The following is a 20,761-nucleotide window of genomic DNA, read 5'->3' on the forward strand; positions in this document are numbered from 1 at the left end:
GAGCACCCTTTCTTCAAGATGCACGATGCCAAAGAAACAGATGTGGCCTCCTTTGTAAAAGAGGTTTTAGGAAACGATCCTATCTGACGTCTGAGGAAATTATAAATAAAACATTGATTCCTTTTTTGTTCCCATTTATCATCGAATGGGATTTCTATTTAAAAGTGAATCTAGTTTCTTAAGAAGAGGCAGTTGAGTTTATGGCCGTTTTGTGCAAGTTGTTCCATGCTGATCAGATATCTCTGTGCTACATTCAAGAGATTCTGAGAGGCCAAGCTGGCACCGGCTGTAAAATCCAAAACCAGGACTTGCACCTAAAAAGCAAATCTAAACCCAGTTGTCCCTTCGTTGAGGGGAGCGGAGAAGAGAAGAGCACAGCTATTACCTCCCCTATTATAAAGCTGACCTGGAGATGATATGGCCTTTGTGCCCTGTCTCTGACTATGTTCTTTGTTTCTCTCAATTTGATCCAAGCCCAAGCAGCCATAACCTCTTGATAATTCCACTCCTGGTCAGATAGTGTTGACTGTATATATTTAAGTGAAAGCATCCTGGTTGTAAAGAACATAAAGCAAAAAGTTCTTATTTTTGACAGACACTTGATTATGTTTATCTTTTTTTTTTGTTGCATGGTTTATCATTGAGTGTCACTAATGGGGTTTAAATGTGTAGCACTTCATAAATTTGCAAGGATCTCGAAGTAGACCAGTTACTGTGAAAACTAGCAGAATTAATGCAGCTTCTGTGAAAAGGTGCATGATTTGATGGCAATCTTAGGTAGTAAATGAGGAAAGATCTTGGTGATTGATCCCTCTCCTCTCATACGTTTCTTTCAAAATGCGGGTTTATTCCTGATATCCACACAGGAGAGTATTGTGGATTTGTCATTGGGAAGTTAAGTGGGGTTCAGTTGCTTCCACACACCACGGAAAATAGGAGGACAAGTCTCCTCAAACACAGCAACATACTCCCTAATTATGTCTTGGTACAGACTTGGCATCCTGCTTTCTAAATGCTGAGTGCTATTGAAGGGTAAAGGAGGGGGGTGAAACGGAGGTAGTGGCACTGCCAATATAAGGAGGGACTATAAAAAGAAATAAATAATGAAACTCTATAGTGACTTGTAAAAATGTACCCCACTCCACTCCAGGTCTGAAGATTGAAATAGGAGCAAACAGGATCTTAACCTTCAGGAATTAAAAATTAGCATAGGCCAACTTTATAAGATGTTTGGAGGTGATTGGAAAGAGCCATTCCAACTTCATTACTCTTGTTGTATGCACCATTTTGTTTTGCCAAGCTGTGTTACATCTGCTACTTGTTTTATAGGTGTTGATAAATGTTTCGAGGTCCCTGCAGAGCTTATATACTTTGCATTTTGAGTCCTGCGTCAAGAAGCCACTGACTGGGTACATTCTGTGAGGAGCTGTCATTGCTGTGCTGCTTTTATTTTTAAAAAAATGACGTCAGAAATGGTTGCTACACATACTGTAACAGTGTTAAAAAATAAGATATATGCAAATCAACAGAAAATGGACTGTGCAAAAGAAAAATCCATGTGGTTAAGCATATTTTATAAATTACATTGGTCTAAAGTTACTCTGTTGAAGCTGCACAACTGTACAAGACATTTTTAAAAAGCATGCAAATTTATATGGCAGACTGTATTGTCAGAAAATATACAATCTCATACAATTGATATACTGTACATCTAGCAGAATTGTATAATTTAGAAATACACTGCATATAAGTGTACTGCCTAGTGCGGAACTGAGCCACATAGACTGGGAAAATTCCAGGTTCAATGTCTGGTTTGTGCAGAGTTTGCTCATCTTAGCCGGAATGCTGGTAGGGATGTTGCGGTTGAGGCCTTCTAGGAATCAAGTTCATAAACACTTTGTTATTTGCTTAATAGTATGTTACAGTCAATGGCTGCAAGATGACTCTGGAAGTCTCATGGGTAGTTAAGCCAGGAAGGTAGTGGGTTTGATTGTCATGCTGTCTAAAGTTAAGTCGCTACATCAGAGATAATTGACCTTGGTATCTCTGCCTTTGGGGTGGAGAAATCGACCATGCGTTCCCACACCTGATGTCTTTCGGCTGATCCATCCTGTAATGTGATTGGGTAAAGATTGATTGAGGGCAGGAAGGCTCAGCTGCGATGTCTCTGCAGTCATAATCTGGCACCATTCAACATTAAAGTTCACATAAGAACAATAACCACTTGGGTGAGATACTGAAAGGCACCTAACGCCTGCCAATTTTTACCTCTCAGAAGAATCAACAATCAAGAAATTGGATTGTCAGAATTGGGATGCAATTCTGGTGCACTGTCCATGCTTACTGAGGCAGGCGGCAAGACTATGGCAAATTGGTCCGAGGATCTAATTTCCCTTTCACTGATTAGCTGTGGGCTTCTGAGGGTGTGGGTGGGCAGCAGTGGGAACATCAGCACTGGTGCCAGTTGAGGAGCTTAGAAGGGTTTGGAAGCGGTGTGGGTTGCAATTGGATTCGGGCATGAGCAGGGGTCGGCTGCAGCCCACACATTTAATAAGGAGCCAAGAGGGATACTCCTTAAGTCCTTTCAAGGATCGTTGATTTGTCTGCAAAGCACCTAAAGAAACTGACCACAAAATGTGTAGCACATAATGCAAAGAGGGCATAGGCTTAATGCCAATTTCAGATGCACACAGAAGCAAAACTCCTAGCCAATATGTCAGGCCATGTGGGTTGAGTATGCATGTGTTGTTGCCATTTTGGACTCTTACATGCTCATTTCCAGAAGGTAAAACGGGCATGGTGCTTTCCAACTTCCAGGCCATACTTGGAATTTGGAAAGTAAAAGTAATTGCCGGAGTTGTTTTTATGGTCTAATTCCCAATGAAATCATTTTATACTTTAATTCAATTTACCAAAGAAGAAGCTTTTTTAAAATTGTAGGTGGGCATTGAGTGTACTTTAATTATTGGACTTGCATGTGAGTTCTAATGTGAATGTTGATGAGCTCCTCATATAGGCTGGTGTCACACTGAAATGTTCAGACGGAACAACCTGGTCATTGTAAATGTCAATTAATTGTTGTCAGTTAATCTTCGTCAAATTATCGTTTCCATTGGTTTTAAAGCTAATCAATTCTGGGAATTGTGTAGTTTTAGTAATATGGCTTTACATTTCAAAAAAACATACTTGAAGCTTTGCAAATGATGACACTTGTATTTTGTACTCTATAAACTATACAGGTATTTAACCTGGCTATATGCAGCTGTTAAAAGTTTCTAGTTGCTTAAGAACTTTTATGAATTTGTAGAGGAATGATAGCTGATTTTCTACTCTGAAATGGTGGAGTAAATGTACTTGCATAAGATCTTCATTGATTTTTTAAGATAAAGAATTCTCTATTTTTGGGTCCCTAGTTTTAATACAGGTTCAGAATAGGCAGTACCATGGGCTAGTTTTGCAACCATTGATGTTAGTGCAGTCTTTCAAGTGCCCTTCTCCTTCAAAGGTAATCTAATATGTGGACATTATATTCCAAATGGTTGCTCCCATGTTTATTCCAAAATACCAAATTTGAACTGAGGGAGAGGAAAGAGGAAAAAGACCACTTTCAAATGAAAATGCCTTGTAGCCGAAGATCATACTCGAGTTGCCCACTTATATATATATATACTATACTTGATGTGAACCCTTTTTTTTTGTAAGGCAGTGCACTGTGCTCTCTTTTCAGGCACACTATATGGAGTTAGAAAAGATCAAACCAAAGGGGCAGTTTTAAACTAGCCCACCAGCTCGAAATCCCATGGAGTTGGGTGTGATTCTTGTTTTACAGCCACCCCATTTTACTCTTGAAGTCTATGGAGAACAATATCAAGCAAGGTATAAAGCTGGCTTTCTGACCAGCCCTCTGGCCTCTCCAGCAGGTGGATTAGTTTAAAATTGCCCCAAAGCTCCAGTTTGAGGAATGTGACATGTAGAAATTGGTGTTGACAGATAATTCTGTTTGCTGATAAACACTGGAATGGGCAGGTAATATGTGATGGGGTTCTGTTTATAGTTTTTAAAAAATAGCATCGTAGAAAGTTAGCAGCACAGAAAGGGGCTACTTGACCCATTATGTATGTGCCAGCCAGAATGCAAGCCACCCAGCCTACTCCCACTTTCCAATATTTGATCCATAGCCCTTGGTTTGAGATGCATATCCAGACACTTTTTTTATTTTAATCCCAAGTTCTCTATTTTGTTGAGGGGGAAGAGGAAGAATTGGACGTGTGATTTGTGTATGCCTAAGTAAGCTGGCTAGAAATTTGTTTTTTATTACAAAGTAGGCAGAGAAGTTGATGGTTTGATTGCCATGCCATCAGAATGGCAGATGAATGCTGTAAATACACAACAGGTAGGGCAAGGAGCTTGTGCATTGAGTGTTGTTTGCATTAGAACTCAGGACTCTGCGAGAGGATCCCACATGTGTGTGTTTATTTTCACTGGGTTAATTCACTGCTTGTTGGTTCAACTCTGTCGCCCAAGCACAAATAGAGGACATTTCATTGCCTCGGGGGGATTGTACTTCATTTGTTAGCATTATACTGGAAAGCTTTATGTTAAATTTGGCTTTGGTTCTTGACTGAAAGATGGTCAAGCTTTAAAAATAAAATTAGAAATGAGCTTTACATTTCCCAAGAAAACACTATTATCAGAGGCTCAATGTACAGAGCCTTTAAAGATGATCAAAATTATGCATTAAATGATTGGTTGAAAATTTTTGAACATTATTTTAATATGGCCACTTATTTCCAAAATGTTGTCCGCTTCACACGAAACTGTAAGGGTGTACCTTAACATAGGATCTAGGTCAGACCCTTTAACTAGCATAAAAACTATCAATGGGAGAAGAATCCCTGAAAATTTAGGGAATACATAGACAATTGTGAATTGTCTAACAGATGTCCCATGAATAAAACCACCTGGTAGTGTTTCTACAGTTGGTTAGGTAGATGCCTGGTGCCTTCAAATTGCTGTTCACTTGACCCAAGTCTTGGATACACCTGACCTGGATATCTCATTACATTTCACCTGAAGGGATTAGGAAGAGGGAAGAAGTCTTTCTGGTAGAACATCACAAATGGGTTACGTCTTATGGGTTCACAACCTGCTGCTCCCAGCCCCCTTAGAAGGCATCATGAAGACCAACATTTCAAATCCAATAAGGGTTTCATGACGGTTTTATGGTGTTCAGCTGCCAATCAATAACTGACCCAATGATGTCTGTGTTTGGAAAATATGTCAATTGGCTCCTGTGGCCACTCACTTTTTTTTTGCTTCCATTAGAAACACCACCCGAGTCCTACACAAATGACGTCACTTAGGGGCTTCTCCCCCCCCCCCCCCCCCCCCCCAACAAAAATAAGTACTGCTCCCATGAATACAGCCAATTGCCTTCTGGCTCAGTTTATCTGTTTGCTTTTTCTAAAATTAAAGTCTACCAAAGCCCGTGAAAAGTTTAATTTTCTTGTCACTGAAAGACTGATGTGGAAGTCCCCCAATGGCTCAGTAAATGTACTACTGCTCTGACCTGTACTTAGTCCAGTTTTAGATCCTGGTTTGTGTTGATGGGCAGGCAGTGATACAATCGATCTCCATAGATCTGCATTTATAAGCAGAAGGAAAGTTAGGAACTTTTTTTCTTTTTGCTGGGTGCAGTATTTTAAGCTATGCCACTATTGAAGAGAAGTTGATCAAACCCACGTTCCCCCACGTTCGTGCCTGGGAACACGCTCTGCACTGTGGCCCTGTGTGTTTGTTACTAAACTGCTTGACCTTGTGTGATCTACCAGGTCAATTACATAGTTCATGTTGACGCACGATAGCTTTCATCGTTGCATTGAAGTGTCATTCAGGTGCAAATTCACCTTAGTTGAAATGTGAGAGGAAGTCTAGTAGTCACTGTTTGAGCTGAACACCCATTGTGATATAACTACAGGCTGGTGTAAAGTTGTTCCCAGGAAAAGGTTTTGTTTTATTTTTCATTTGCAGAGAGAAACTCTGGAATTGGCAGTGTGTTAGATGTGTGAAAGTGGCATGACTCGAACCAGAGACTGGTTTCTGTAGGTTGCTCACTCCCCCCAAACCTTCCTCAAACGTCACCTCGATTCTTATGCCGTGGCGCATTGTTGCAAGCTATGTGCAATAGGCAGCAAATGTGGACTGGTTCCTCCTCCCCCCCCCCCCCCCCCAAGTGATAAAACTGGTAGACTTTTGTTTGTATTGCTGTTTCCATTCATTGACCTGGACTAATTGTAGCACAGCTGTTGTGCATGCTGCAAGATTTATAGACACCCAAACTCTTCTATCTTTTCCACTGCAGGGGAGCAGAGTCCATTTGGGTTATGTATTGATTAGATATGAGGTCCAGTAACCTTGTCTGGAATGGTGCCATTTACTTCACCTTTGTGTTTTAATTCAATATTGCAATGTTTTGACACTGTATAATTTTAACTTTAGTTGCTGACTAGCTGTCTTGCTGAGCATGCGTGTTAATGTGATTGGAATTAGCTGAGATGATATGGTGTGCCAGTTCAGCGGCTGTTATACCAATGCAGTTTATTTCCTTGCATATGTACACAAAATAAAATAAAAAGATGGCATTGTTTTTAATACCGATTCTGTCTTTTTATTGCTCTGCATTTTTGCGCTCACTCCTCTCTCTTTCCCCCCCCCCCCCCCAGGTGCTAACTCGGGTGGGAGGGGGGGAATATATCTCATTCAGTTGCTTCTGACTCATAGTGCGCCTAGAAGAATGAGGCCTATTGATACCATGAGGGGCATGACTTGGGCTAGCTCAGAACACGGAATAACGCACTGTTAGCTGCCAACACTAACTCTTGAGGGAGTTCCAAGGTGGAGCAGGAATGTTCTCTGAAGCCCCCTTCCTAAACTTAGCCATCAACAAATTGCCTCTTCCTGGTCATGGCATTATTACTTCCCCCTCACCCAGCTGTTTAGTGCTGCAGCCCCTTGGGTCCATTATTACAGCCTTCTGCCACTACTGCCCACTGTCAGGCAGGCAGTCTGGATGGCTGTCGAGCCGCTGTCTGTCCAAAATTTTTCAGATGAGTTTCTGCCATGAAATTGGCAGGATTAGGGTCAGACTGTACCAGGCTCTTCGCTTATTACTGGACTCCCTCTCTAAAGTGTTAAGTCTGTCCACGCAGCAAATTGTTAGGCTTGGCACTCAAATGATAGGAACTAGGAGAGGTAAGAAAGAAATCTTTGAGCTAGTTCAGAGGAAAGCCTTGCGATATTCTTCCTCCTGTGATCTCCAAAGAAAATCAAGCAAATTCTTGGAGACTGTGGTGACTGAATGATAGATCCCTTAACCACAATAGGCTGCCTCAATTTATTTTTAAAAAAAAAATAATTTTTATTCAAATTCTTGCATAATATCAACAACAAAAAGACAGAATTTTAAAAAAAAAGAACAGTTTCCCCCCCTCCCCCCCCCCCCCCCCCCCCCCCCCCGCGCATACACAGCGGAAGAGATAAACTAACACCCATCATTCCCCCAAAACATCTGCCCGTCCCTTCAATAGACAGGACAGAACTCCCCCTCCGCGTATACACAGAAGAGGAAATGAATTAATGCCCGACATTGGCACAGAACAACTATGCCCCTCCCTTTAGTACAAAACAACACCCCCCCCCCCCTCCGGGTTGCTGCTGCTGCTGGCCTGTTTCTATCGTTCAGCCAGGAAGTCAAGGAATGGCTGCCACCTCCTGGAAAAACCCCTGCATTGATCCCTTTAGGGCAAATTTCACCTTCTCTAGCTTGAGAAACCCTGCCATGTCGCTGACCCAGGCCTCCACGCTTGGGGGCCTCATGTCCTTCCACTGAAGAAGAATCCTCCGCCGGGCTACCAGGGACGCAAAGGCCAGAACACCGGCCTCTTTCGCCTCCTGCACTCCCGACTCCTCCGCAACCCCAAATACTGCGAGCCCCCAGCCCGGATTGACCGTGGATCCTACCACCCTCCCTGCCACGCCCTTCCAAAATGCCCCCAATGCTGGACATGCCCAGAACATTTGGGCATGTTTGCTGGGCTCCCAGAGCACCTAATACACCTGTCCTCACTCCCAAAGAACCGGCTCATCCTTGGCTGCCTCAATTTCTTTACCATATTCCATCTCCGATTTTATTTCTCCCTCCCTCCCGCTGGTTCGTTCAGCTCATGTCTGCCTCTCACCATGGTTCATTTGATCTACCTTCCCTCACGACTACACACCTGTGTCTCTGTTTTCACCACTGACTCGCCACTACTCTAAGTCTGAACAACCCAAGCCTTTTACTATCCTAAGTGGAGTAATATTAGTGACACATCTGTAAACTGTTCTGAGCCATGTTAAAAAAAATCTTTATTATTGTCACAAGTAGGCTTACATTAACACTGCAATGAAGTTACTGTGAAAATCCCCTAGTCGCAGCACTTCAACACCTGTTATGGTACACCGAGGGAGAGTTCAGCATGTCCAGTTCACCTAACAAGCAGGTCTTTCGGGAATTGTGGGAGGAAACAGGAGCACCCAGAGGAAACCCACGCAGACACTGGGAGAATGTGCAGACTTCACATAGACAGTGACTCAAGCCGGGAATCGAACCTGGGACCCTGGCGCTGTGAAGCAACAGTGCTCACCACTGTGCTACCGTGTTGCCCTCCATTTGAAGGTACTCGATTGTTGCCCTCCATTTGAAGGCACGCCATCGTCCCAGAGTAATTTAATCTCCTGCCTCAGCTCTCTTTATATTTTTCAGATTCCTGCTTGTATTGATATATTGATGATATATTGACATACTGGTTCAGAAATAACATTGAATTCTCACACTTCCTCATGGTCACGGGCCTGACTATTGCTGGGACTGAAGCAAATTAATACTGCTATGATAATTATTTTCTACCTTGCCCTTTGACTGGTATGTCATCGGTGGTCGGGCAATGTGCCTGGCAGCAGCAGCAATCCGAAACCTGTATAGGCAGAGCAAGCATACTACAGGAAGAGAGAAAATCCCACAGACAGAGCACCGATCCTGCGGGTAGCAAGAAATCCGACTGGCAAATCAACCACACTTCAGGCTGAGCAGGTAATCTACAGGCAGTGACCACAGGACAGACAGAACAAGAACTTGAATATAGTTGAAACAAAGTGGAAGCAGAATGAATGTTTTTTCCTCAGTACCTGGCTTTCCCCTCCCTCATCTTGTCTGCCACCAGTGAGCCTTGATTCAAGCAGCATTGGGAGAAAGAACTTTGTGAGTTGGCGCTTAGTATTGCCAGAGGGTTAAGTGCTTTTCAAATACTGCCTATAGTGACTGTCTTTGCAAAAGGGAAACAGGCCATGAATTCTGTCAGATATAGAAAAATGGGAACATTAAGTAACAAACTCAAAGTAGAAAAAAAAAATCAACGCCCTACACCAAATCAACACGTGTATTTATGTAGCATTTTCCTGTTTCAAAACTTCCATGAATTTGTGCAGGGACTGTAATGTTGATACTTAAAGAAAAAAATGGCAACAAATACTGATGTCGGAAATTCACCTGGGGGCGGGGAGAAGAAAGGAAAATGTTTTGGGTGGGATACTTCGTCAAGACTGAATCTTGTGACAAATTGGCAGACAGTGACCCTGCCAAAGCACTTAATGGTTGTTATTGGAACTGGGGAATTAGTTTCAGGCAGTGGTTTTGGTCTGTGTCGCAGTGAAGCAGCCTTCGCTGTCTGAAGTACTGCTCATTAATTATTAATACACCTGGTGCAGCAGCAGACTGTTAATAGCGTCATGTTGACAGAGGATATCAGATCATTCTGCTGTGTGTGCTTTGTTATTCATAGATCAAATTTTCTCTCTCTCCAACCTTCCTCAGTGAAAGACCGCATCGCCACCTGGGCCACGGGCACCAGGGGCCCAGTCTGCAACCTGAAAGAATGTCCTTCGTCTCTGTGATCAGCCTGTATGATTGACAGCAGCAGCATGAAAAAGAAAAATGGAAGCAATTGATTCCTCGATACTTGAGCACAGCAATGTCCCCTCGATTTAAAAGTTCCTGCAATACATCTACGAATTCGACTCCGTATTATAATTGGCAAAATGATCTTGTGCACTAATTACACAATCCTGGGGATTTTTTTGAAGGGTTGGTGAATTTGAAGTAATTAGTTCCAAGCATCTGAAATTAATGCTATCGAAAAGGGTTAATACTGCAGTGGACTCGGGGACGTTGTCCTCACAATAGGGCTGTGATAAACTACTCTTTTGTTTGAGGGTTAAAGAGCTGCGTGCAGAGAATAATAAACACCAGTGTATTTTGCAATGGCAAATAGGAACCATTAGATGATTTATTGCTTGGAGTGCAAATTAAAGGAACTTGCGGTTTTCCAGTGCCGTTCAGATCTTCAGCATCCCAAAGCTCATTGAAAGAAATACCTTGCTTTTTATCTAGAACCGTGCAACACAGGAGGTAGGCCATTTGAACCACCGTGCCTGTGCCGCTTCTCTGCTCAACTATACAAAAAGTCCCATCGTCTGCTTTCCCCCCAATGTCCTGTAAATATTTTCCTCTTCAAATATTTATCCAAATGTCTTTAGAAAGTTAGTATTGAATCTGCTTCCACTGCTTTTTCAGGTCGAACGATCCACCCTGCTTCTATTAAATGAAGATATTCCGACTCCAGTTTATTTTTGTTTGAGAAGTGATGATGATTTTCACTCCTGCTGTCATTTTCTATTTAATGGAACTCTTGGGGAATGATATCCTGAGAAATATTTGAGCATTTGTCCACAGTTACATAAAGTGGTGGCATATTGAGGTTAATAAAGCTGAGAACTGATAGCCTCGCTGTTCTCCTTATTGCAAAATCCCAGCCACCATTCTGCAAAACAGCTTTAGGAAAACTGCTCTGTGACTTTTGAGAAACCGCTTTCCAGCTAAACACGATTGTAATTCAATACAGTGACCACACAGTGTCACTGTTTCACCATTTCATGGCACTGATGGTCAGTACAACCATAGTGCAAACTTCTACAAAAGTTAAATATGGCAGATGCTGGAAATCTGAAATAAAAACAGGAAACCCTGAAATTACTCAGTCAGGTGGCAACGTTTGTAGAGACAGAGAAACTGAATTATAATTTCAGATCAGTTTACCCAGTTCTGGCGATAGGTCATCAACCCTAAGCGTTATAACTGTTTTTCTCCCTCCATAAATGTTGTCTGTGCTGCTGAGATTTCCAGATTTTCTGTTTCAGCAGCAGCTCTCGCTTGTTAACCTGTGTATTGAAGATAACAATGTGGTGATATGCCTGTAGATAATATTACACTTACACAGCAGTGTGACCTCCCACCAGCAGGTGGCCACATACTCATCAGTATCACCTCCTACCAGAGGGTGGCGTCAGACATCAGTCAGGTAACACCCGGCTACCAGCCAACGATTGTAAGGTGTACACGAGAACAGTCGCACACAAGGGTAGTTCCAGGAAAGTCTAATGTAACTCTATGATAACTTGGTCTGTATCTGATCGTTACCTTACCACGTGTACGTTAATAAATCCTAGATCTGGCTAAGTCACCAGCAGTTCTGCAGAATCATTGCAACAAAAGATCACGGAACACAACGAACAAGACCTAAAAATTGGTTTGCAATGGCCTGGAAGCAGAATTCGATCCCGCTGCTGAAACAGGTATCCTGATGGAACAGCACCATCCGTAGAATCCCCATACTGCATCAGGAGGCCATTTGGCCCATCTAATCTACACTAACTCTCTGCAAGAGCACCATGCCGAAGGCTACGCCGCCACCCTATCCCCGTAACGTAAGCTGCACATCGTTGGACACTAAAGCAATTTTTAACATGGCCAATCCACCTAACCTGCACATTTTTGGACTGTGGGAGGACATGGGGAGAATGTGCAAACTCCACACAGTCAGTCACCCATGGCTGGAATTGAATCCGGGTCCCTGGCGCTTTGAAGCGGCAGTGCGAACCACCGTGCGCCCCAAATCTGAGATCAGACCAGCCCCATTCACATTGGGGGCAATTAATTACAGCCTGCTTGGCCTCCCCTAGCAGCTCCCTGGAGAACAAGCAGAATCTGGGGCTTTGCCACTAATGCAGGAAGGTCATCAGAGAGAGGGGAGTGATCAGGAGATAAGAAAAATGGGGAGGGATGGGGTCCAGAGGTGGCACTAGGGAAGGAGTTGAGGTAGTAATATGTAGCGGGTGGGAGAGGTGGTGACAATGCCTCATGGTTTTAATGCTGGAGGGAGTTGGAATGGGTGATGGGGTTGCGCTCTCCTCTTCCTCTGAGCTTCTCAATCAAAGAAGTATTTCAAAAATATGGGGTGAGATTCTCCATCAGCTGACTCTGAAATCGCGAAACGTGATTGGGCGGAGAATTGGTTCCGACGCCAAAATCGTGGCGGGCGCTGATTTCATGCCAAATCGCAATTCTCCATCACCTCGTCAGCGGCGTCAATGCGGTCTGGAATGCACGTACAGTAAACATCATTTGCGTGCCGTTAGCGAGCCCGACCGTGACATTCGCCGTGACATTGCGATAGTTTGCTGACAGTTGTGTCGCTGATCGGAGGACTTCTACCGGGGGCAGGGAGGAGCTGCGGGGGGTGGCCAGGAGGCGATCGGGGGCGGAACACCATTGCCCCAGCTGGGAAGTCAGCCATGCAGCTGCGCATGGCGCTGACTGCCCACTGTGAATTTAGGGCCACAGGTCGTATGGCTGTCCCCTAGGCCAGCCCCCTAGATACCCTCTGGTCCTAGTGGACCCATCAATGGGATGGGCACACTTAGGCCCAATCAGTGCCATCTTGTTGGCCAGGATGGTGTGTGTGGGGAGTGAAGTGTGTATATGCGGCTGCAGCTTGTCAGCCTCCCGAGTGTCAATCATGGACTCTGCGAATCTGTCGCCATTTTTCATTGGAATCGATTGTGTTCCTGTGGCACCGGTGCTAGCCCCTCTGCAGTCACTGAGTTGATCCAGGTTCGACGCCAGTTTTGTTGGTGTGAAAGTCCACAAATCCTGCTCTGGAATCAACACTTAGTCTCAAAATTGGAGAATCCCGCCCGCAATGTTTAAGTCCTGGCCTCTTAATTCCATGCAGGTTAGGCCACATGGAGACATGGTTTTCTTGAATATAGGTGTTGACCGCAGCCAGGGTAGCACAGCTTTACACAAAGGGCCTCAAACTGCTCCCGGGCCTTTTATTTGCGTGTGAAGAAGTTGATCTTGAAGGACAAAGTCTCACCCAGGAATGATACACAGCCTTAGAGATTGGCAGGAAGGCATCGGCTATAACACTGTCATGATAAGACTTTGAGAGCTGATCATTAGTCTTGATGTGCTTATTTGCCATGGAGAAGGGAACTCGAAGCACAAGTCATACCTATATAGCAAACCTGGTTAGGGTTGATAACTCTGCTGGCGCCACAGTGGTTAACATTGCTGCCGCGCAGTGCCAGGAACCCAGGTTCGATTCCGGCCTTGGGTTTTTGTGGATTTGCACGTTGTCCTCATATCTGCGGTTTCCTCCAGGTGCTCCGGTTTCCTCCCACAGTCCAGAAATGTGCAGGTTAGGTGGATTGACCATGCTGAATTTCTCCTTAGTGTCTGAAGATGTGAAGGTTAGGCAGGGTTGTGGGGATAGGGTGGGTGAGGGGGGCTAGGTAGGGTGCTCTTTCGGAGGGTCGTGCAGGCTCGATGGGCTGAATGGTCTCCGTCTGCACTGTAGGGGTTCATAATGTGGGGAAAGTCAAGGACAGGAAGAAAAATCAAAACAAATCTCCAGAAAAAACCAGGACAAAGTTTAAAATAGCAATTCCGAGAGTTACTTGGAGACATTGACTGATAACGTGGAAGGAAAGCAAAAATGTTTCAGACTCAAGAGATGACAGCAACAACGTAGGCGCAACTTGTTAATTGAGCAAAAATAATGCTTGTTTCAGTGAATCTTTGTGCAAATAGTCAGTCGCTCCTGAAATAAAAATCTTGCGACTCATCTTGAAAGCCAACCACATGACAATAAGTTGCATTTATATAGAATTTATGTAGTCAAATGTCCTAAGATGCTTCACAGGTGCGTTTTCGAACAGAATTTGACACCAAGTACATCAGGGGTTATGGCTTGGACAATGAAGTATGTTTTAGGAATGTCTGAAAGGAGGAGGGAGGTGGAGGTTGCGAGCTTTGGGTTGTAGCTATGAACGGCACGGCCTCCAATGATGTGGAATGCTGAAAGTCAGGGTTGTACAAGAACTCTTGAGGGTGTAGGGCTGGAGCAAACAAGCACCCCAATCGTGACAGATGCTCCCTATCAAATTGCTATTTAAACTTGCAACCCAAGAGGTGTAACCTTCCTTCATCAGCTGAAGCAAGTTGTATCTTGCTGATTAGTTTACAATTCATCTATTGAGGTTTGACTGCCTCAAGATCATCAAAAGGTTTTCTTCCCAAAACCTATCTCACACCAACTCTCTCCCCCCCCCCCCCCCCCCCCACCATGCATCTGTCAATTATTTTCTCTCTGATCTACATTGACTCCCGATCTAATAATGACTCAAGTGTAAAATCTTTGTGTTCAAATCCTGCAATGGTCTTGCCCCTTCTGTCTCTAAGCTCATCCAATACCCAAGATCACTGCATTCGATCTTCCCAAGGCTGGTCTATTGAGCATCTCTGATTTTGATCACCACCATTAGTGGTTGTGCCTTCAAATTTCTGGGCCATTAATTTTGGAATTCCTTCCCTCAACCTCTCAGCATCCCTTCAATAAGACCATGAGAAATAGGGTCAGGAGTAGGCCATTCGGCCCCTCGAGCATGCTCCGCCATTCAATAGGATCATGTCTGATCTGACATTCCTCACAATCCTGCCCTTTCCCCATAACCCTTGATTTCCTTTCTGATCAAGCATCTATCTATCTCAGTCTTAAATATACACAAGGACTCTGCCCCCACAGCTCTCTGTGGCAAGGACTTACAACTCTCTGAGAGAAGAAATTCCTCCTATCTCAGTCTAAAATTGGCATCCCTTTATTCTGACAGCATGCCCTCTGGTTCTAGACTCTACCATGAGGGAAAACATCATCTCATCATTTACCCTGTCAAGCCGCTTAAGAACCTTTGCTTCAATGGGATCACCTCTCATTCTTCTAAATTCCAATGAGCGGAGTCCCAAACTGTGGTAATATGCCTATGGGCTATATCATAGTTGGATGATGCGTGACCTCCAACCAGCAGATGGCAGTACAGGCACGCCATGCGGTCTCCAGACCAAAGTCATGTGACCTGTGACTCAGATACAAAGGGAGACACATCCAACCATCTTTTAAAAACATTTTAAAATATAAATTTAGAGTACTCAATTAATTTTGTCCAATTAAGGGGCAATTTAGCGTGGCCAATCCACCTAACCTGCGCATCTTTGGATTGAGGGGGTGAAACCCACGCAGACATGGGGAGAATGTGCAAACTCCACAGTAAGCGCAGTAGCGTTATCCGACCACTAGGGGGAGTAGCTCTGGGAATGCTCAGGAGCTTGTACAGGGCTTCACCCTTGGCTCCGCCCATGACTCCTGCCCCTAGTGCTGCTGTATAAATACCCTTGTCCAGAGTCAGCCTGCAGTTCACTGAGAGTTCATCAACGGGTAACAGGCTGGCTCTGTAGTAAGTAGATTAAAGCCTATATTCATATCGGAAACACATATCTGGTGAATTGATGGTTCCATCATGTGCAAAGTATGAACCCTGTTCCCCCCTGCCCGCACTGCAAATGGTGGCTTCTGGGTTTGGGCCATTTTTGGTTAAGCCAGAAACCCTCTCCAACCCCGTTAAAATTCAGCCCTTGCCTTACCTTCCGAATTACATTTTCAGATTTAGATTTTTGCAATAATTTGTAAGTTTTTACGTTTACCCAACTAATTCCCACGCTTCCCTGTCATAATGGGTGAAAACGTAAATCACAAAGTCATTTCCTGTCAGCTATCAACTTGCTGAATAAACTTCACATCAGATGTCTCCCAAAGGGAGAAAGGAACCTGCTTTAATAATCCATCACTTGTTTTGAAGCAACACACCTGTGCGCTGTGTCACCGCACAATGTCACTGGAGTGGAGTGTACTGATCAAACTGAGATTGTGGAATTTCACAGAATTGTTACAGCACAGGAGGAGGCCATTTGGCACCCTGTCTGCAGTGGCTCACCAAATGAGTATTTCACTTCTTGCCATTCTCCTGCCTTCTCCCCATAACGCTGCACATTCTTCCTCTTTGAATAACTGTCTAATTCGCTTCTGAGTATTTTGATTGAACCTACCTCCTCCACCACACTCTCATGCACTGCATTCCAGACCTTAAACGCTCACTGTGGAAAAAAGTTTTCTTTCCCATGTTGCTTTTGCTTCTTTAGCTACTTATTTTAAATCTGTGTCTGCTTTATGAGCGGGAACAGTTTCTCCCTGTCTACAATGCCCAGACCCCTCATGATTTTGAACATTTCTATCAAGCCTCCTCTTAACCTTCTTTACTCCAAGGAAAACAGTCCTAACGTGCCCTCTCCGATCTAATTTGAATTCACGAGGAGGGCGCACAGAGCGGGTTGAGGAGTTTAAGTCGTGAGGAAGTTAGAGTGAGGCAGTGAATGAATTGTGAGTGAATGAGTCCAGTGGTGCTGAGCGGTAAGCCCAGGCCTCTTGCTTCTCTCAGTCATTTGTTTAAACCTCTCTCCTACATTTATTTTGATTTGATTTATTGTCACGTGTAGGGAGCTACCGTGAAAAGTATTGTTCTGCGTTAAATCCAGATTGTTCCATCCATAAGAAAACATAGGAGATACATAAATACACAATGTAAATACATAGACATAGACATCAGGTGAAGCATACAGAATGTAGTGCTACTCAGTAGAGAAGGTGTGAGAAGAGATCAGTTCAGTCCATAAAAGGGTCATTCAGGAGTCTGGTAACAGCGGGGAAGAAGTTGTTTTTGAATCGGTTAGTGCGTGTTCTCAGACTTTTGTACCTCCTGTCGAATGGAAGAGGTTGGAAGAGAGAATAACCCAGGTGAGACGGGTCTTTGATTATGCTGCCCGCTTTCCCAAGACAGCGGGAGGTGTAGACAGAGTCAATGGAAGGGAGGCAGGTTTGTGTGATGGACTGGGCTGTGTTCACGACTCTCTGTGGTTTCTTACGGTCTTGGGCCAGGCAGTTGCCCTACCAGGCTGTAATGCAGGCAGGTAGGATGCTTTTTATGGTGCATCTGTAAAAGTTGGTAAGAGTCAGTGTGGACAAGCCGAATGTCCTTAGTTTTCTGAGGAAGTATAGGCGCTGTTGTGCTTTCTTCATCGTAATGTCGACGTGGGTGGACCAGGGCAGATTGTTGGTGATGTGTACATCTAGGATTTTGAAGTTGTCAACCATCTCCACCTCGGCCCCATTGGTGCAGACAGGGATGTGTACGATACTTTGCTTCCTGTAGTCAATGACCAGCTCTTTAGTTTTGCTGACGTTGAGGGATAGATTGTTGTCGTTACACCACTCCACTAGGTTCTCTATCTCCCTCCTGTACTCTGACTCATCGTTTTTGAGATTTGACCCACTATGGTCGTTTCAGCAGCAAACTTACAGATGGAGTTGGAGCTGAATCTTACCACACAATCGTGTGTGTATAGGGAGTATAGTCGGGCACTAAGTACGGACCCTTGCGGCGCCCTGGTATTGAGGACTATCGTGGAGGAGGTGTTGTTGTTTATTCTTACTGATTATGGTCTGTGGGTCAGGAAATTGAGGATCCAGTTGCAGAGTGAGGAGCCAAGTCCTAGGTTTGGAGTTTGGATATGAGCTTGGCTGGGATTATAGTGTTGAAGGCGGAGTTGAGGTCAATTAATAGGACTCTGACGTAGGAGTCCTTGTTGTCGAGTTGTTTCAGGGATGAGTGTAGGGCCAGGAAGATGGCATCCACTGTGGACCAGTTTTGGCGATATATGAATTTCAGTGGATCAAGGTATTCTGGGAGTATGGAGTTGATGTGTCTCATGACCAAGCAGTCGAAGCACTTCATGATGATAGTTGTCAAGGCCACCGGATGGTAGTCATTGTGGCACATTGCCTGATTCTTCACTGGCACCAGTATGATCATAGTCTTCTTGAAGCAGGTAGGAACCTCGCAATGGAGTACGGAGAGGTTAAAGATGTCCATGAACACACCCGGCAGTTGGTCCGGGTAGCTAGGATAACACTAGAATAGCTCTACATAAGTTAGTTTATTGGTCAAGGTATAATCTACAGCTACAAGGATTTGATCGAGTCCAAATGGAGTGAGCTACTGATTTTTGGAAATTATATAACTATTGAACCTAAAGCAATGTTAAGCAGATTGGTTTTGGCGTTTATCCAAATCACTGTCCCCTGTACATTGAACCAAGCTTGGAAAGTAAAGCCGTCTTAACCAGAGTTGCTGTCTCCCCGAGAATTTGTGTTCGCTGAACCGCAATTAGGTGGGGAGATCCCATATAAAAGCCAGTTCAATACTCAGTTTCTGAAAACGCTCCTACATGCACGATGAGGGACTCCGTCAGGACCCATCCTACTAAGGGTTCACTTTCAAGAAGGCCGATCTGACTTCGGAAGCTGTGACGGGAGGTATGGGTGTGTCCGAGCCTGCTGGGGCAGTTGACAACGGTTTGATGTTTTCCTGCTCGAACTGAGCATAGAATGCAATGAGTTTATCGGGGAGGAGTGCGCTGCTGCCCGAGATTCTACTCGGCTTTACTTTGTAGCTCGTTATGTTGTTTAAGCCGTGCCACAACCGACGAGAGTCTGTGTCATAAGTGGCTCTAGCTTAGTCTGGTATTGTCTCTTGGCAACCCTGATGGCTTTGCGGAGGTCATAATTGGATTTCTTGTATAGGTCAGGGTGCGTGTCTTGAACACCTCAGACCTGGCCTTCAGTAGGGATTGAATCTCCCTATTAAACCATGGGTTCCGGTTTGGGAGCATATGTACTACCTTCTTTGGCATGCAATTTCCACATAACTTGCTGATAAAGTCTGTGATGGTGGTGGCATACTCGTTTAGGTTGGCCATGCAGTCGTGTAGGAGCTCTTCTGTTGCCTTGGACCAGCATGGCATGACCTTCTTAACCGGATTCTTCCACTTAAGTTTCTGCTTGTATGTCGTGAGAAGCAGCACCGTCTTATGGTCTGATTCTCCAAAGTGCAGTCAGGGGATGGATCGTTAGGCGCCCTTGATGTTTGTGTAGCAGTGGTCAAGGATGTTGGCACCCTGGTGGGGCAGGAGATGTATTGGTGGCATTTTGGCAGTACACTCTTGAGGTTGGCCTAGTTGAAGTCCCCGGCCACAATGAACAAGGCCTCCGGGTGTTCTGTTTCACTGTTATTTATAGCGGTGTACAATTCATCGAGGGACTTAGCTTCCGCCTGGGGTGGGATGTAGACCGCCGTTATGATGGCAGAAGCGAACTCCCGTGGAAGGTAGTATGGGCAGCACTTCACAGTCAGGTATTTCAGGTCCGGGGAGCAGTAGATCACCAGGGTTGCCACCTAAGAATACCAGGAGGAGTTGATGAGGAGGCAAACCCCTCCACCCTTTGCTTTGCCCGATGACGCCGCCCGGTGATGGACTGTCAGGTTGTATGGCACAGTCCGGTGAGGCAGGGGTGAGCCACGTCTCCGGGAAACAGAGCACACACCAGTCCCTTAACTTCCCTCTGAGAGGTAAGTCTGGCATTAAGCTTGTCTAGCTTGTTTTTGATCGCTTGGACGTTTGCCAGGGGTTTGCTGGAGAAAGGAGACTTGAAACCGTGTTGTTGCACTTAAGGGGTCCTGAGCCCTCTCGTCTTTTTTTAATGGTTTTGCTGCTATCTTTTTCATCCTTCAATGTCATCTGTGTCATTGTCTCTCCAAAGACAGCCTCTTTGACCTGTGGTCTGTTAAGGTGACTTTTACCCAGCACCTCCCCACCTTGGTCACTTAAATGTTAGTTTAAAGGATCCTTTAGGTATGCCTGAAGGAAAATAACAGTTAAACCAGACTATCCTCTTCCAACACCTCTTTATTGTCAGCTAGCTTGGTAGGACTGCATTCGCCTGGTTCCATTCTTAGCCAGAGTATTACTCTCAATGGCTTCTCTTCCTGCTCTTACATGGTACCTCTGGTGTCCCCCATGCATCTATTTCTTATCTACAGGCTGCCCCTCAGCAACAACATTTAAAAGTGCAATATTAGTTTTCGCATGTATGCTGACAACATCCAGCTGTACCTGATCCTGTCCTAAGAAGGTGTTGCCGACCATGGACTTTCATTAAATTTCTCCATGATTATGCTTGGCAAAGTACTGTAGTGGTTTGCTGCTGCCTTCTGCAGTGTAGCTGACTAAGAAACTCTCTCACTCTAACCACCTGCCATCAGGCATAATGGAAGGATTTATAGGTTGATAATCAACCTGTTTGGCCACATTATAAATGCACCTTCCATGACCATCCAAGTCCTGGAGTGGGACTCGAACCCAGGGTTTCTGAGCCTAAGGTAGGGATGCTGCACATTGCACCACAAGGCCTCCACGTGACTCCTCCACTTTTGTTACATCAGACTGCTTAACCAGCATTTGGTACGGGATGTGCAGGAATTTCCTCCAATTAAATATCGGGAAGAGTGAAGCCATTGTTTTCAATCTCCGCTCCAAACT

At 44.6% G+C, this 20,761-nt stretch overlaps 1 protein-coding gene and 1 long non-coding RNA gene across 3 annotated transcripts in view; one reads left to right on the forward strand and one right to left on the reverse strand.

The window, feature by feature from the left end:
- Nucleotides 1–6,651, forward strand: part of LOC119979121 (dual specificity mitogen-activated protein kinase kinase 3-like) — a 143,250-nt gene extending 136,599 nt beyond the window's left edge. For both annotated transcript variants that reach the window (XM_038821128.1, XM_038821129.1), the window contains exon 12: nucleotides 1–6,651. In XM_038821128.1, the coding sequence (XP_038677056.1) occupies nucleotides 1–87 (87 nt within the window). In that variant the 3' untranslated portion in view covers nucleotides 88–6,651.
- Nucleotides 6,652–8,607: 1,956 nt separating this feature from the next.
- Nucleotides 8,608–20,761, reverse strand: part of LOC119978106 — a 76,093-nt gene continuing 63,939 nt past the window's right edge. The window contains exons 2-3 of the long non-coding RNA XR_005463387.1: nucleotides 11,192–11,313; nucleotides 8,608–11,098 (exon numbers count right to left, since the gene is read on the reverse strand). This is a non-coding gene — a long non-coding RNA (uncharacterized LOC119978106). The remainder of the gene's footprint in view (nucleotides 11,099–11,191; nucleotides 11,314–20,761) is intronic.

The sequence above is a fragment of the Scyliorhinus canicula genome, chromosome 15 (genome assembly GCF_902713615.1).
Source record: "Scyliorhinus canicula chromosome 15, sScyCan1.1, whole genome shotgun sequence".
NCBI lineage: Eukaryota > Metazoa > Chordata > Chondrichthyes > Carcharhiniformes > Scyliorhinidae > Scyliorhinus > Scyliorhinus canicula.